Raw genomic sequence first — 15661 nt, 5'->3', positions numbered from 1 at the left:
CTCTATGTCTTAGTTCCAAAGATGAAAGTAAGAGCTAGAGTCCCCTGGGGATTTCGCTACCTGGCATTTTGCTTCCATGTGCCAATTCCAGCCTACCCACATGCTCCTGCACCAGCAGACAGCTTCTGTGAGTAGCTTTGACCCTCCAGCAAAACTCCCTGCCATTGGCAGTGGGCACCTTTCAGGCTGCCCTTCAAAGGAGCCTGAATCTCAGCCTTGGGGCATTAGGTTGCCGTAGGTAAAGGGGTACTTTCTTCGAGAATGAGAAATCAATGATTTTTTTGAAAGTGTACAGTGATCATTTTGAGAACCTCTATTTGTATATTTTCCCATCATCAGATGACTTGATGACTAAAAAAGATATTAAAACTCTCATATATTTGCACTTAAACTTGAACATATAATTTCAAAACTTCATAAAAATCTTCCAAACAGGAAACACTTGGTGGGCCTCAAACTGTTAAAAATATTAAAAATACAACATTTAAAAAACTGGCTTGCAGAAAGAATCAATTTTCAACAGGATGAACAGATTTTTACCAGTGAGATTTTAACTAGAAATTTTTGAATAATTAATAGGTGGGTTGAAAAAAATCACGTGCCAAAATTTACTAAGTACAACCAAAGCCACCTTTATTCCATTTAAATGCAACCCCTTCCTGAGAACCCTTTCTTCCTCGCAGCCAGCAACCCGAGTTGAGAAATGAACTTAAAACTAGGCCTTCGGATTAACTCCATTTCAAAGCCTTTAACGAAGATTAAAACAAACACATATTCCGTTACACTGGTCTCATTAAATTTAAAAATAATGTTTGTAAGCACAAAAAGACATATTTCTAACAAAAAGTTTTTTCTTCTTTTAAATGTCTGTTTATGTGTTTTAGCGTGTTCATCATATATTCATATTTAACGTATTCGCACACATAAGTTCACACAGGTAGGGGGGATGCATGTTCAAAAATCGTTTGGATGGGTCTGTACCCGAACAGTTTGGAAGCAAATGGCTTTAGGAACCATTTTTAGCCTCTGTTTTGGCTTTTGGTTAATTTCCAAAGCTAAGTCCCAATTTCCAACTGAACAAGGCTGAACAAGACTAAACAAGGCTAAACAGACCGATGGACACAGACCAGCAGGAATCCTGCGCACGCTAATAACCCAGGAAAAGGAACCAACCCCCTGCGGGGCGGGAGGGTGCGGGCGAGGCTGGGGCTCCTCCCGGGCGTCATCGGCCCGGGGATGCGAGGTCGGAGATGGCACAGGCCCGTGCAGCCTCGGACTGCGGTGAGTCACCGGCCGGAAGCCGGCCCGAAGTCAAAGCGGAGGGAAGCCACCACCCCACTGGACTTGGCCCCGACGACAGGAGCGGCGGCAGCAGCAATCTCCCAGGTACCGGGGCAGAGAGGCGCGCGCCAGGACCCTGCTTGCCCGGAGCTCGGGCAGAGCGCGGGCAAGTGGAAGGGAGGGAGGAAGGCAGAGGGCAGACGCTGGAAGACGAGGAGGAGGAGGACGAGGACGAGGACGAGGAAGGGAGGACTCGGGGGACGGTGGAGCGCTGCGAGCGGGCGGGATTGCTGCCGGGCTGGGGTCGCCGTGGCCCCCGCGCGCGGTCCGGGGCGCTAAGGTGGGTGTCCCCCGGGCAGGGGCACGGCTCCCAAGCGCAGGAGCGCAGCGACCCTCCCCGGATCAGAAGGTGGTCCCCGGGTGGGAGGGACGCTGAAGCCTGCGGGCGCCACTGCGCTCCCCTGAGCCAGCAGTGAGGGAGTGGCCGGTGACCCCGAGAACTGCAGGCGGAAACGCCGGGGAGGTGAGTGGGAGGAGCCGCAGGGCGCAGCCGGGGCACTGGCACGCTAACCGCAGCCTGGCCTGGAATTTCTGGGGCGCCTCGGGCGAGTTGCGGGGGTGCTGGGTGGTGCCACCTCCCGCGCAAATGCCTGTCCCCTGCTGTGCCCTCGGTGATCCAGCCTGGTGGCCTCTGTCTCTCCTTCCCTCCCTCCTTCTCTGACTCCCTCCTTCCTTCCCTCCCTCCCTTTTCCCTATTTTTTTTCTAGTCTTTGTCTTTTTCTCCTTTCTTTCATCTGTTCTTCTTTGAACACTTTCCCTCAACTTGGAAAAGCGCGTCCTCATCTGTCCCCTGCGCAGCCGCAGCAGTTCGTGTGACGGGTCCTCACTTCGCAGGCCCCTCGGCCCTGTGGCTCCAGCCCCTGCTGCCCTCCTTGGCTTCCTGCGCTTCTCCCCTGGGCCTGCCACACACGCCTTCCCAGCTCTCCCAGGACATCCCTGATCGCCGGGTGGCAGTCCCTTCCTTCTTCCTCTTCCTACCTGCACATATTGGGCTTAGTTCCAGTTTCAGCCTGTTCTCCCAGAAATGGGAATGACTCTCTTGGCTTCCCCTGTGCCTTCTGAGGAATGCCATGCCATTTGCCTGGGCTCCCCTGGAATCAGGATGCCGTGGGCTGTCTGTTCCTTCCGGCTGGGGTGGTGTGTTCCACATCTTGTGTGGAATGCACACCGTTCCCATTCCGGGCTGGCTCCTCATATACACTTCCCGGGGTTCCTGGCCCCTTCTCAGCCCCATGAGCTAGCAGTCTATTAGAAGATAAACTGAGGAAGATTTAAAAAGTTAAGAGCTTGTCTGAGCAAGAAATCAGTTTGAATCCAGCAGCATCTAACCTAGCAGGGAGACAGGACCTCTGGGATGCTGGCGTGAACGAAAGGCCTTTATAGACAGAAGGGTGCAGGGCAAGCCAGGTGTTGCAAAGTTTCGTTCCTTTAGGGACGGCTGGGGTTTATCAGGCAAGTGACCTAACTAATGCTGAGGGGGGGCGATTTTTGATTGGCGGTTTAAGATTCCATTTCCCTGGGGAGCTGAAACTGTAATGAAGTCTTGCTTTGGTGATGTGGGGCTTTGCATAAGTGACTTCAGTGGGGACTGTTGTCTTTTAAGAAGCCTCGGTGTAATTGACTCTCGCTGCTCCGGGCCCTGGTGTGATCAGTGTCCCTGTGGGCAGTTCCAGCTTCCGCTCTCCAGCGTGGAAGCGTCGTCTGTGTTGGGCAGGCACGAACCCATGGCAGTGGTGCACCGGCTCTTGGTCCCCTAGCTTTCCCCCATGTATCTCTCTAAAACTCCCCATGTGTTCCTGTCACATTTGTTTGAAACCCAGGCATCGCTTTCCAGCCCATAGCCCATAGACTTCTAGACCTGGCTTAAGGGGCCCATCCTGGTCTCACCACACCCTGTCTCTCAGAGGACACCGCGCAGACTCCTCCCGGGCCCCCCGCAAACATGCCCCCCGCCCCGCTACATTCTTTGCACCTGCCGATCCCACAGCCACAGCCTTCACATTTACCTCCCCGTACATTGCATTACAGGAACTGCTGCCCAGCCTTCTAAAGTGAACCCCTTCCGCTTTTCTGCGGCCTTCCCTAGCTGTTTGTTAATGCTCCTGCTGCGGAGTGCATGGCTGGGGCTTATGCGTGTGTGTGTCCCCCAGGGAGGGAGCTCCCGGTCAGGAGGTATGATGCTTGTTGTGCATTTGCTTCCCCAAACCCACACGAGGGAAGTCCCACACAAATGCTCTCTGAACACATTCACTTTGGGTTGTGTGTACGGGGCTGGGGAGGGGAGCAGGAAGTCAGCAGGTCACGGCTCCCAGGAAGAGGACGGTGCCACATAGTTGGAGCAGAAGGCTTGCTTTGGTCACAGACTTGGCCACTCTTGCTAGGAGACCCGAGGACAGTAGTAGTTGTCCTGCCCTGGTCTGTTCACCTGCAACAGGAAAGCTAGTTCAGTGCCAATCTATTTTATTGGCTGGAAATTAGGTCTTTCCATATTGCTGTGTTTTTATGACACAGTTGAATTGCGGCATTGGCACCCAAAGGTGTCATTTTGTTTTCGATTGAAATTAATTCCTTTTTAGACTGACTGGGCAAGGTCCATTGTGTTTCAAGTTCCAACCCTCTCACAGCTTTAAGGTACAAGTGGGATCAGGGCACCAAGCGGAACCGCAGGGGAGTCATTCTGTTGCCCTGTGCCAGCCCCCGCGTGTCCAGGGTGTGAGCTGGGCCACATCCTCGACGGCCTCTGTGCGTGTGTGCGTGCGTGCCAGTGCGTCACTGCTGTGGGGCAGATACCGACGGGAGATACTGTGCTGCTGACCAGGGCCTGGATGTTGGGAGGAACGGAGGTGGGGCAATGGGATGAAGGAAGAAGAAAACAGAAGGAACCAGACCCGGACATTTATAATTAAGGGCAGTTCATATGTGAGGTCGAAATCGATGTGATACTACATTAACTTCATTCCTTTGCCTGTTCAGGCAGGACATCGATATACACACACACACAAATACACAGGCACTCAAAGGGACAGATACACATACACACAGACAGGCAGACAGGCAGGAGCATACACATGCTCACACTCACCAACCTAAGCTTCTGTCTGCCTCACTCTGCATTCAAGCGCTCATGCCCAGTTAGGATCAAATTCAAATGTATTTGCAAATACTTTGCTAAAATTGTAATAATTAATAAGCTGTAATAACTTTTTAAGCTCCTACCACCTACCCCACCCCACCCCCACCCCCTAAGGCCTGGGAGGCAATGTACTATCTTCCTTGAAAATTACATTTTTAAAGGGAGGACTCCTAGGGACTTGAGAAAGAAGGTTCTGGGTTGTCAAGAGGAGAGAGGCTTTTTGAAGTATTTCCATCTATGAGGAGCAGAAAAAGAGTTTACAATGACAAGCTGTCTAGAGCAGATGCGCTAAGGAAAAGCAGATCACGGGAGAGGCAGGAAGAAACTCGCTAACGTGTAGTCAAGCTGGTGGCAGGTCAAGGTTGGCTTGATCAGGCTGGATCCAAAATCGGTGCCTCTGATTTGAAGCGCCCACCTGATGGCTTGAGATTTGGGCTTCATATTTTACGGCTCTGCCTGTGGGCTCCCTTCCCAACCCAGTTTCAGCAACTCCAGTGGAAAACGGTGTGTACTTTTGGAGTCCCCTGATTCATAGTACATTGTATGTCTTCCCAGTAGCTCATATGTTAGGTCAGACCATCCCAGACATACTCTCCCAATCTGTTGAAATCCATCCAGCTGATGGAAATGCTATTTTTTTTTTTTTACAGAGAATTATGTATAATTCATAGAACTTAAACTTGGTTTATAAATTGTGTTAGGGACACCAAACTGAGGGGGAAGTAGCACCCGCAAAGGGGTTTTGTGTGATGGTGAAGACCTTCAGCTTTGGGATCAACTGTGGGTTCCAACCCTGACTCCCTTGACTGTCTATGGGACCTGGAACACGCTAGTAAACCTCACTCAATCTCCTGGTCTCTCATGTGGGGTCTCACCTGTTATTGTGGGGATTAAGTGCGATGATACATGTAAATTGCAGAGAGTATTGCCTGGCCCACGGACGTGTTGGCTGTCCTTATACTAAGAGAGGGAGCCAGCAGGTTTAGGAGGGTGTCTGAGCCCCTGCAGAGGCCTTGTCGCTATGGTGGGACCAGCCATGAGCTCTGGGATTGGCTACTTTGTGAATAAACCAGTGTATTAGTCACCTGTTGGTGGTGCAACACCTTCCCCCAAATTTGGTGCCTGCAAACAACAAAAATGTATTATCTGACAGTTCTGGAGGCCAGAAGTCCAAAATAGGGCCACAGAGTTACTTTTTTTTCCCCCTGGATGCTCTAGGACAGTTTCCTTGCCTTTTGCCTGCATCCCTTGGTTTGTGGCCCCACATGATTTTGACCTTTGCTTCCATCATCAGATCTCCTCCTCTGACTATGACCCTCCTGCCTTCCTTCTATAAGGACCACGTGGTTACATGAGCCCACTTGGATCAACCAGGAGAATCTCCCCATCTCATGATCCCCAGTTCAGTCCCAGCAGCAAAGTTCCTGTGGCACATGAGATAATGTAGTCACCGGTTGGGGAATAGATGCGATGCCTTTGGGGGTGTGGTTGTTCTGCTGGCCACGCCCAGTGTCTAGGGGGACTGGATGGTGAAACGGAAGGTGTGGCTCACGCACTTCTCTTGTGTCTTTGCTACACAGACCCGCTCAGATGGATGATCTCGGGGAAGCCAACGGCGCTTTTGCCATCACCTTATTAAAAATGTTGGGTGAAGAGGACAGCTGGCGAAATGTCTTCTTCTCTCCCCTGAGCATCTCCTCTGCCCTCGCCATGCTCTTCATGGGGGCCAAAGGGAACACTGCCTCCCAGATGTCCCAGGTACGTGTGCTGTCACAAAGGAAGGACAGCAACATGCTTCTTTCTCTGGTTCCACAGAGCCGGGCATTTCATATCTTAGCACCTTCTGATGAAGGCCCATGTGGCTGGTGGCTGGGGGGCGGGGGAGCTGGTGATGGACAAAGGGCAGACATAGGCAGAACAGGTAAGTTGTATAAGACGGGGAATCTCCTTTTGGTGTTTATGGGAGAAACTGAGTCATTACGTCATTGTCTCTGGGTACAAGCATCAGTAAGGGACAGCAAAATTATGTCTTTAATAAGTAAGGTAAATTACAATCCTGTCCCACAAAAAGGCCAAGGATTTAAACGTTATTATATTTTAACGTTTTCCTAATCTATTTCAATTTGAAATAGAGCTATATACAGGAACTTCTTGTCAAACAGGTCATTTCTAGTGTGGGATTGTGCATAAGTGGACAAAGAATGTGACCAGAACGTGGACTTCTGCTTCCAGAGTCACGTTAAGAGGGAGTATGTAATCTGATGGATCTGACCTGGGTCCTGTGTGAAGTTGTGGGTGAAACCTTAGGGAAGGCGTCCTCAGCCTCTCCGTGTCTCAGGGCCCTTGACTGTCTCGTGACAGCGTCCAGAAGCACGTGTCTACAGCTGATCCCCGGTGGGGGCCCCTTCCAGCCCACGGGAGGACTGTGGCTTTGGACTGGAGTTTGTGGGTGGCACGGGGACGACCTGAATTCCCGCTCCGGTTTGCCATTGAACACACAGTTGGGGCCGGAGAACTTCTGGAAAATGGCTGATGAGACGTGTTCATGTTGAGCTCTGCTCACTTTTGTAATCCCCAGGTCAGGTTAGACCCATCCCAGATGCCCATTTGTTCTGCTCGGTCTCCCTCCTGGGATTTCACGTCCTGCCTGCCTGGCCTGGGTTGGGATGGGCGGACGGTGGTTTATACCTGCGAGGCTTTTGCTGCGTGGGAACATTTTGAAATGGCAGTTTTGGCTGACACCTAGGGGGTGGAGGCCAGAAATGCTGCAAAATATCCTGCAGTGCGCAGGACAGCCCCAAAGGAATGGCCCCCAAATGTCAACAGTCCCAGCACTGAGAAACTCTATGGTAGTCATTTAAAGCCAACTCTGTGATTTCCAGCTCAGAGATATTTTTGGAGGAGTAAAATGGCCGCATTAAAGTCTGTGTTTTCTATTTCCAGGCACTGTGCCTGAAGGAAGTGGGAGATGTCCACCAAGGTTTCCGGTCACTCCTCACGGAAGTTAACAGAGCTGACACTCAGTACTTGCTCCGAACCGCCAACAGACTCTTCGGAGAAAAGACGTATGGTTTCCTTCCGGTAAGTAGTAACTCACACGTTGAAGAAGAAGAAATTGCAAATAAAATACAATCAACAGAGGAACAGAGATCAAATATAACTCTATGGCCTTAAAATTGTGCTTAGCATTTTACCTTTGTAATTACAATTCTGAAGTTTATGATGGCTTCTGCATTGTGTCCTTTTAAAATTGTTTCTGTCACGTTCCTTTTAAACCTCAATCTCAATCTGAATATGTCCATCCTCCGGCACCCAGACCTGCTTCTTCCCCTTGATCTGAGTAGTTCGTGTTAATTGCAGCATGTAATCCCAGAGTTCCCTCGTCCAGCAAAAGAAACCCTGCCACGATTCAGTGAGTGAGGGTTGTGAAATGATGCTACCTAATGGGCAGAGTGATGCTCTCTTGAGAGGAAAGAAATGATCACTGCAAGCCTCCCGTCTTCTTGGCTGGCGGTCCCCAGGATTCTTCTGGAAGACTCAAATACCTCCTGTCCTGCATGCTGGTGGGTGCTGCCCCATGGAGGTTGCCTGCTCTGGGTGTAGAAATCATTGGAGATGATTCTGGATCTTTCAGCTGGCTAGGTCTTCTAGGATAAGCATGAGGGATTCCAGGAGTCTCCTGGTTAATCGATGTTTCTTTTGAACATCATCCTGATCATTGACTGTTGTAATTGGGGAATACTGAGGGCACAGGGAGCCACCCTCTGCTTTTCTTAGTTGCTCAGCTCTTCTCTCTACATCTTCTTTCCTCTGGACAAGCTAACATCTTTGAGAGCAGGAGATGGGTGCCGGGTAAGTGCCAGTTGCCAGGCACATTTGATCTGAAACCGAGTTTTTGCGAGGTGAGTCATCTTTGGGTTTTAATGTACTGGGTACAGGCCCTTCTTGATTTGACCCCGTTTTACATTTCAAAGGTCATCCCATGACATTGTGTTTTTCCCATTCTCTCTCTCTCTCTCTCACACACACACAGACACACACACACACCCATCTAGGCCAGTCACATTCTACTCCTGGAGGCTGGGAACTGGATTTCTTGATAATCCAGTTCTACCACGGAGCCTCCCGATCAGACACTGGGGCTGGTGCTGGTGATGCAAAAATGAGGCAGAGAAAGCTGGAGTGCTTAGTGGGGGTGGCAGGAAGGGACAAGGGGGACCGAAAAATCAAACACAAGTCCACATGGAGTCTGAGTGTCTGATGGATGTTCATCACGGGCTCTTCGGTACGTGCCTGCCACTTCCACATTCTCAAAACATGTTGTAACTCGCTGTGCGTTTGCGCCATCTCTGTCCTCAGGCGGGGAGCCCCCGAGTCTTATGTCGTGCCTTCACCCCTGAATTCCCACTCTGGTTGGACAGTGAACACCCAGTCTGGGCTAGAGAACTTCTGTAAAGCTGCTGACGAGGCATTTTCACATTTGTTTCTGCTCATTTTTGTAATTTCAAGGGCCAGGCACAGAGTTGGGGTCTGTGCATTCTTGTTAACTGCATGAACAAGTCTTAAAGGGAAGGATGGCATGTGCAAGCAGTTAGGCTGGAAACACGGTCAGAAAAAGCAGCTGTTTCCACAGTGTGGGAACCTTAGTGCAGGGGGGGCTGAACTCGGCTCCTGACTTGCAGGCCTTCAAGGAATCCTGCCAGGAGTTCTATGGGGCGCAGCTGGAGGAGCTGTCCTTTGCTGAGGATGCGGAGGAATCTCGGAAACACATCAACGACTGGGTGACCCAAAAGACCGAAGGTGAGAGATTTCATGTCAGTAGATTTGGCAAGTTGTGAAGGAAAGGGAGGGGAGGTGGCCTCAGGAGTGGCCTTCATGGTGCTGCCCGGGCGGCCCTGGGGCCGGTGGCCTGGCTGGGTGGGCTTGCTTTCTTTCCAGACCAGTCCTGCAATTCTGTGGCCTTTCTTGGGCTTATCCGATCCCAAAGTAGTGACTTCGAATAAGTACGTAAACCAACTGTATGTCAGACGCCCCCCCAACTGGACTGTTCTAGAAAATGCTAGAAAGATGTTTTGTCTTGAGAGCCCTGTTTATCTTCTGTCTGGAAGGATCCTTGCCCTGCTCTGACGGCAGAATGACATTCGATTTGGGTGGCACCTGAGAGAGGGCCACCTTTCACGTTATGTCCCTGTGGGGATGGGAACAGCTCTGGTTTCATCCTCAGCCCTCTCCTTCTTTGTCACAAGGCTGGGGCTACGATTGCTTTTGGATCGTGACCCATTCTGAATTTGCTCCAGAGTCAGAAGCTGCAGGTTATGGGCAGCCTTCAAAGTCCCCTGTCCAGTCCACATTCTGCCTCAGCACAGACAGTTCCGCCAGTTCCCGACCGGAGTACAGAGAAAGGAGACACGCTTTTAAGCACTCTAAGTAGCTAACCTGAAATTCAGAGGCTTCCAGAACATGGGGAGGGCAGTCACTCTTTCCCCCTGTACCCACCCAGCACTTACCATTCCATCTGTTCAATTTTTAAGGCACTTCTGCTATATCTCAGGCAGCAGCAATGTTCACGATTATCCCGAAAGTCAATAAAATAACGACTGTCGGAAAGGAAGAGCCTCTCAGGGTTCCTGGTGTGGCCTGTGTGGGGGTCTCCCGCTCTCCAGTAGGGGGCACTGTCCTAAGTCAATGGGGAAGCCAGAAGCTTCCACACACTTCCCCTTCCTACACCTGACACTTCCCTTCCACGGCTCCTCACACTTTTCCTTCCATCAGCCTGACCGTCCACACGTTTTGCCAGGATATTGGAGCCGGGGGTACTCTGGGGATCACCTTGTCCCCACTTTCATTGGACAACTCAGGTCGGGCCCCTTCCTTGCATCCCCCTCATCCCTTTGCCCCTCACTCCATTCAGGGAGCCTGCTTCTCCCACGGACGGGGCTGTACGTCCCAGGCTGTCCTCTCCTGGGTGAGATTCAACGGTTGGCCCAGAGCAACAATTCCCAACCAGCAGCGACCTCCAGGAAGCACTTGGCAATGGCTGAAGACGTTTTTGGTTGTCACAGTTGGAGGAAGTGCTGCTGGGTAACCATCCTTCAATGCACATGACAGTCCCCGCAGCAATGAATTACCAGCCTAATAGGTCAATAATGGTACGGTTGAAATATTATGGTGTCAAGGTTGAGAGGCTCACAGTTAAAATCAAGACTCTTGGATTATTTCCTCAGCTCAGTCACTTGGCACTTAAGTGACCTTAGCAAAAAAGTCAGGCAAATATTCTGAACCTGAATTTCTACATCTGTAAATTGAGGGCAAAGCAATAGTTGACCAGCCTGCTTCAGGACTACTGTCTAAGGACCAACAATGTGTGCATCATCGTCCTGACCTAACAGGCAGTTGAAAAGACAGGGTTCCAGCCTGGCCGATCAGCATTCCATGTTGAGATGTTTGTAAAAAAATGATTCTTCCCCGCACCAAATAGCAATAAACTTCTCCCATGTTCTTTACAGGTAAGATTTCGGAGATTCTGGGTGTTGGCACAGTTGGCCCCCTGACCAAGCTGGTTCTCGTGAATGCGATCTATTTCAAAGGCAAGTGGAAGGAGCAGTTTGACCGAAAGTACACGAGGGGGATGCCCTTTAAAGTCAACCAGGTAGGGACAAAGATTCTAGATACACTGCTATTTTCTTAAAGTAATGTGCTGGGGAAGGCTGGGAATGGAGAAAATCAATAATTTATTTCACACTATCTTGATAGTTGATCTATATCTGAACGTATTTCATGCCCTCTTTATATCTGTTATTGGAAAGGGGAGGAGAAAAATGAAAATATTTTTTTCCACTCATAGTTTCCTTGTTTTCACCCAGGATGCAATTGACCTTTGTGTCTGGTCCTATTATTGTGATTGAGAGAAAATTTCTCCTAAGCCTCAGAATTATGGTTGTATTGTAGTACCGTTGTGGGGAAACGAGCTCTCTGCAGTGGTGAGAGAGAAGAATTCTCCATGTGTGGAGAAGTGTAAACGTGGTGGCAGGATTTCATTGGGGTGAAGGGAATTAATACGCCCCGTGGGAGGAAAGAACCGGCAGGCTCTAGCAGCAACCACCACGGCGCTCCGTTAATCCTCCATGTATGTTCCTGGCTTTCGGTAAAGAACAAAGTGCCACACAAACCATCTCATCCAACTTCCAGCTTGAGTAGGTCCCTGGACCTACTGGGCTTCCGCGCCCTCTCTCCATTTCAATGACCTTCCCAGTTTTTCCCAGCTAGGCTCCGAACGCAGGGGCAGATCTCCCACCCAAATAAATCTTACCACCAGGTCTCATCCTCCTTTACTTGTCCCCCAAAATGCTCTTTCTCATGACACCGCAAGGACTTCGTTTTCAGCAGCAGCACGCTCACCATCTGTAATTATTTACCGAGACGCCTTCTAAAATATCAGTGACAAGGGTGCCTGTTTATTGCCTTAGAATCATGACTGTGCAATTCTGGGCACGAGGAAAAGGGTGTTGAGAGATGTGAAGGCCGACCATTTATTTTAAACTCGTTGGATCTCTTAAAAATAAAAATTGTATATATTCAAGGTGCACAAGAGGATGGTTTGCTATCTGTAGCAAAATGATCACTACAGTAACGTGTGCTGATATTTCTCCCCATAGCTGCCTTCTTCTGTGTGCGGTGAGGACCCCTGAAGTCCACTCTTAGCAAATTTCTAGTATTCAGTGCGTGTTACTAATTATAGGTATCCTGCCGCATGTTAGACATCCAGACTTCGAAGCCTAACATTAGACATACTTTTCTCCATCCCCTGTTGAGTATGACAAAGGCTGGGGTCGATAGCTATTAGCGTGGAATTTGACCTCCATCGCCTTGGTAATAGCATATTGCACAAGGATTTAAAAGTCTAGAATATATTTGATGCCAGCTTTAAAAATGGTGTATGCTACGCATCTTGTTAAGGTTCCCCCTCAAAGAAAACCAAAGCCGTAAAACCAATGATTTAATTCAGCAACTTCGCAGAATTACAGTCTAACTCCCTCTGGCCTATACATCTTCTCTCACCTGATCCTCCAGCCCAAAGGCCTGAATATTAGTTAATTCTCCTCTCAACTTAGAAAACTAATTTTTAATGATAAGGTCTCTGGGAGTGTTTCTTTATGTATTTTATCAAATGGGAAAAAATACACAACTTCTTCTAAAAATAACGGGAGAGTTTTATGTCTGTCTATATTTGCCAGTTCTTTCTCACCTGGTTATAATTGATCTGCTGGGGCATAAACATGTTATACTCAGTACTAAATATGTAATAATGAGGATTTTATATCTATCAGCGTGAACGCATAGAAGTAAAAATCCTCTTATACGTACCTAGGGGTTCTGTGAATCAGACATATTTTTAGGGAACAGTGCTCATTTTTCAGTAATCTGATTTTAATTTCATGTTTTCATTAGGAAAAAAAGACGGTGCAGATGATGTTTAGGCAAGCTAAGTTTAAAACGGGCTATGTGAAGGAGGCTCACAGCCAGGTCCTGGAGCTGCCTTATGCGGGCGAGGAGCTGAGCATGGTCATCCTGCTGCCCGATGAAGACACTAACCTCAAAGTGGTAAGCCCTTGGCAATGAATCGGAGTGTCTGCGGATCCAGCCTTAGCTCCTCCCTTCAAGTCCATACACCAGCTAGGGTTTGAGGAGTTTCCGATACAGGATTGTTGGGAGTGTGTGTGCACTTCTATTGAATGTGTATCGAGGAATGGAATTGTGGGTAAGGACAATGTTGATGATGCTAAGAAGACCGAGTTTAAAGACTATAAGAGCATTACTTTTTATTCTGAAGAGGGGCTAGTTGAGGGCCCAATAACTAATGAATGAAAGTACTGGAAAAGGATAAGGATTGATCTGGGCAGCCTTTCTCAGACGTTCATAGGCACACAACTCTCCAGGCGATCTTGTTACAATGCAGAGTTTGATTCTGGGGGCAGTGGTCTGAGATTTTTGCATTTCTAACAAGATTCCAAAGGATGCAGGTGCTATCGGTCGTGGACCGTACTTTGAGTAGCATGAATCTAAAATACAGGGGAGGAATTTACTATTAACAGGAGGAGAGAGCCCTCTTCCCAGGACAGAAAAGGAACAGAGTTCAGGGAGAAGGTAACTTTGTAAGGTGGGAGGTGTAGGACCAGCAGTGTGCTGGTTGTCTGGCTCTCTAGGGGATGGAAGAAGCCCTCGTATGTCATATTTGCTGGAAATACTCCCCTGTTACCGAGAGTTTGATGACTGACTTTCAGCAGGGATGCAGACCAGCTGAGGCACACTGATGCACAGGGTGCTCAGGGTGGGACCTGCCTGAGTTTCCTGGTTTCTCTGTGGAATCAGGAAGCCATGGGCATAAGTCAAGGATGAGATCTGTCATGGCTACTTGAGAAGAAAATCAGGAGAGTCTCCGAATAGAGCTAACGTCCAAACAGCTATCCGTGGAGAGGGGCACTCACCTGGGCTCCAGGTGGTAAAGGGAAGGAGAATAAGATGCGAGCTCCTTCCCCTTTTGTTTCTCCCATATAGATAAGTAGAAAAAGTGACAGCTTTTAGAGGTTCTGAAGCTCTTCCCAGGGCAGGCGGAGGGCAAGCAAGGCTGTCGGAAGCAGCAGGCCTGTTGAATTGCCCGGTTCTGCTCTCCCTTCCCCAGAACCGCTGCCCCCCTTTTGCTTCAGACAGCCCCTGGTTTCTTCCTTTCAGAGATCAGAGTTCTGAGCCTTGCTCTGTCTTTTTTTTCAACAATCTCTCCAACTCACAGCAATGTGAGTTGCATGAATATAATCAATTGGTTATGACAATTTTCTAAACTAAAAAACATTTGAAAAGAATTTGGTACACGTGGTTTTTTTTTTGTTTGTTTGTTTTTTTCAAACCTCTCTTTGTCTCAGGTGTTTTCTAGCTGTTTTACTCTTGTTCCCATAAAATAGGGAAAACGTGAGAATTTGAGGGAAAATCTTGGTGCGTTTACAAGAGGGACATTGTCTGTAGACTGTCTTGGACCAGAACTCGCCATCTAGTTGCACGTCATGGGGGGAGGGGAAGGGGATGCATACCAGGCTATTGGCATCTGGATTTTAGGATCTGACTCTTTGTCATTTCAGTTGGAAAAAGCACTTACACCCGAGAAGATCACCGCCTGGACAGATCCCCAAAAGATGGCTTTGGAGAGAATTCAGGTTTTCCTTCCCCGATTTAAGCTGGAGGAGAGCTACGACTTGGAGTCTGTTCTGCGAAGTTTAGGAATAACGGATGCTTTTGAGGAAGCCAAGGCGGACTTTTCTGGAATGTCACCCAAGAAGAACGTCCCCGTGTCCAAGGTCGCCCACAAGTGCTTTGTCGAGGTCAACGAGGAGGGCACAGAGGCGGCCGCGGCCACCGCCGTGGTCAGGAACACGCGGTCGGCCAGGACGGAGCCGAGGTTTTGTGCGGACCGCCCGTTCCTGTTCTTCATCAGGCACCACGAGACCAGCAGCATTCTGTTCTGTGGCAGGTTCGCGGCCCCGTGAAGAGGCGCCATTGCCTACAGGTGCCCCTTTTCTCCCGTCAGGCTACCCTTAGTTCCGAGGCCATGGGACCACCCTGTGCAGTGGTTTGAACGCCAAAATAAAGTGGGTGCACCTTGCAGAGGCAGACTGAGGTCGGTTGGGGCCCCGGGAGCAGAAGAAAATATTGGGCCCCTTAAAAAAAAGAGAGAGACAGGGAAAATAAAAATTCATGTTAACCATATGTTTAAATAAATAAAAAACATTATGTACTATTAATATTTTATTTCCAATAAAATTTGAATATATGTATAATATAACTAATGATAGCATAATAATAATCACAAAGTTTTGAACTAATAGTTGAACATATGTAAAAGTATAATTAAAATTAATTCTAGTATATGTATAATAGGAGTAACAATCAGAAATTTGAACAAAAAAATTATAGAATTTTACTTGAAATTAAAATTACTGCTGTGAAAATATTTAAGTAAATTCTTTTCTTGCTGATGTAACAACAGGAATTAATTTTATCTTAATATAATTTCAACAATAGGAATTCTCGTCGTCGGCAGCCGTCCGTCTCGAGAGACGATGGTGTAGCTTCTTAAGAGTCTATCTGCACCGCCGAGAATGGTTGTGCAGTCCGACTCGGGAGTGACACGGTATCTGT

At 48.7% G+C, this 15661-nt stretch overlaps 1 protein-coding gene across 1 annotated transcript; it reads left to right on the top strand.

Moving 5' to 3' along the window:
• The first annotated feature begins 1288 nt into the window (after positions 1–1288).
• On the top strand, positions 1289–15264 carry SERPINB8 (serpin family B member 8). The gene is made up of 7 exons (XM_090285401.1): positions 1289–1386; positions 6055–6232; positions 7418–7555; positions 9157–9274; positions 10981–11123; positions 12923–13075; positions 14605–15264. Exons 2-7 carry the CDS (start codon positions 6065–6067, stop codon positions 15007–15009), a joined length of 1125 nt encoding a protein of 374 aa, XP_090141527.1. The 5' UTR covers positions 1289–1386; positions 6055–6064; the 3' UTR covers positions 15010–15264.
• The last annotated feature ends 397 nt before the right edge of the window (positions 15265–15661 follow it).

The sequence above is a fragment of the Furipterus horrens genome, unplaced genomic scaffold (genome assembly GCF_987537825.1).
Source record: "Furipterus horrens unplaced genomic scaffold, mFurHor1.1.pri manual_scaffold_8, whole genome shotgun sequence".
In the NCBI taxonomy this organism is placed as follows: domain Eukaryota; kingdom Metazoa; phylum Chordata; class Mammalia; order Chiroptera; family Furipteridae; genus Furipterus; species Furipterus horrens.
The sequence above is the reverse complement of the archived record's forward strand: the minus strand, read 5'-3'. Positions and strand labels throughout refer to the sequence as shown.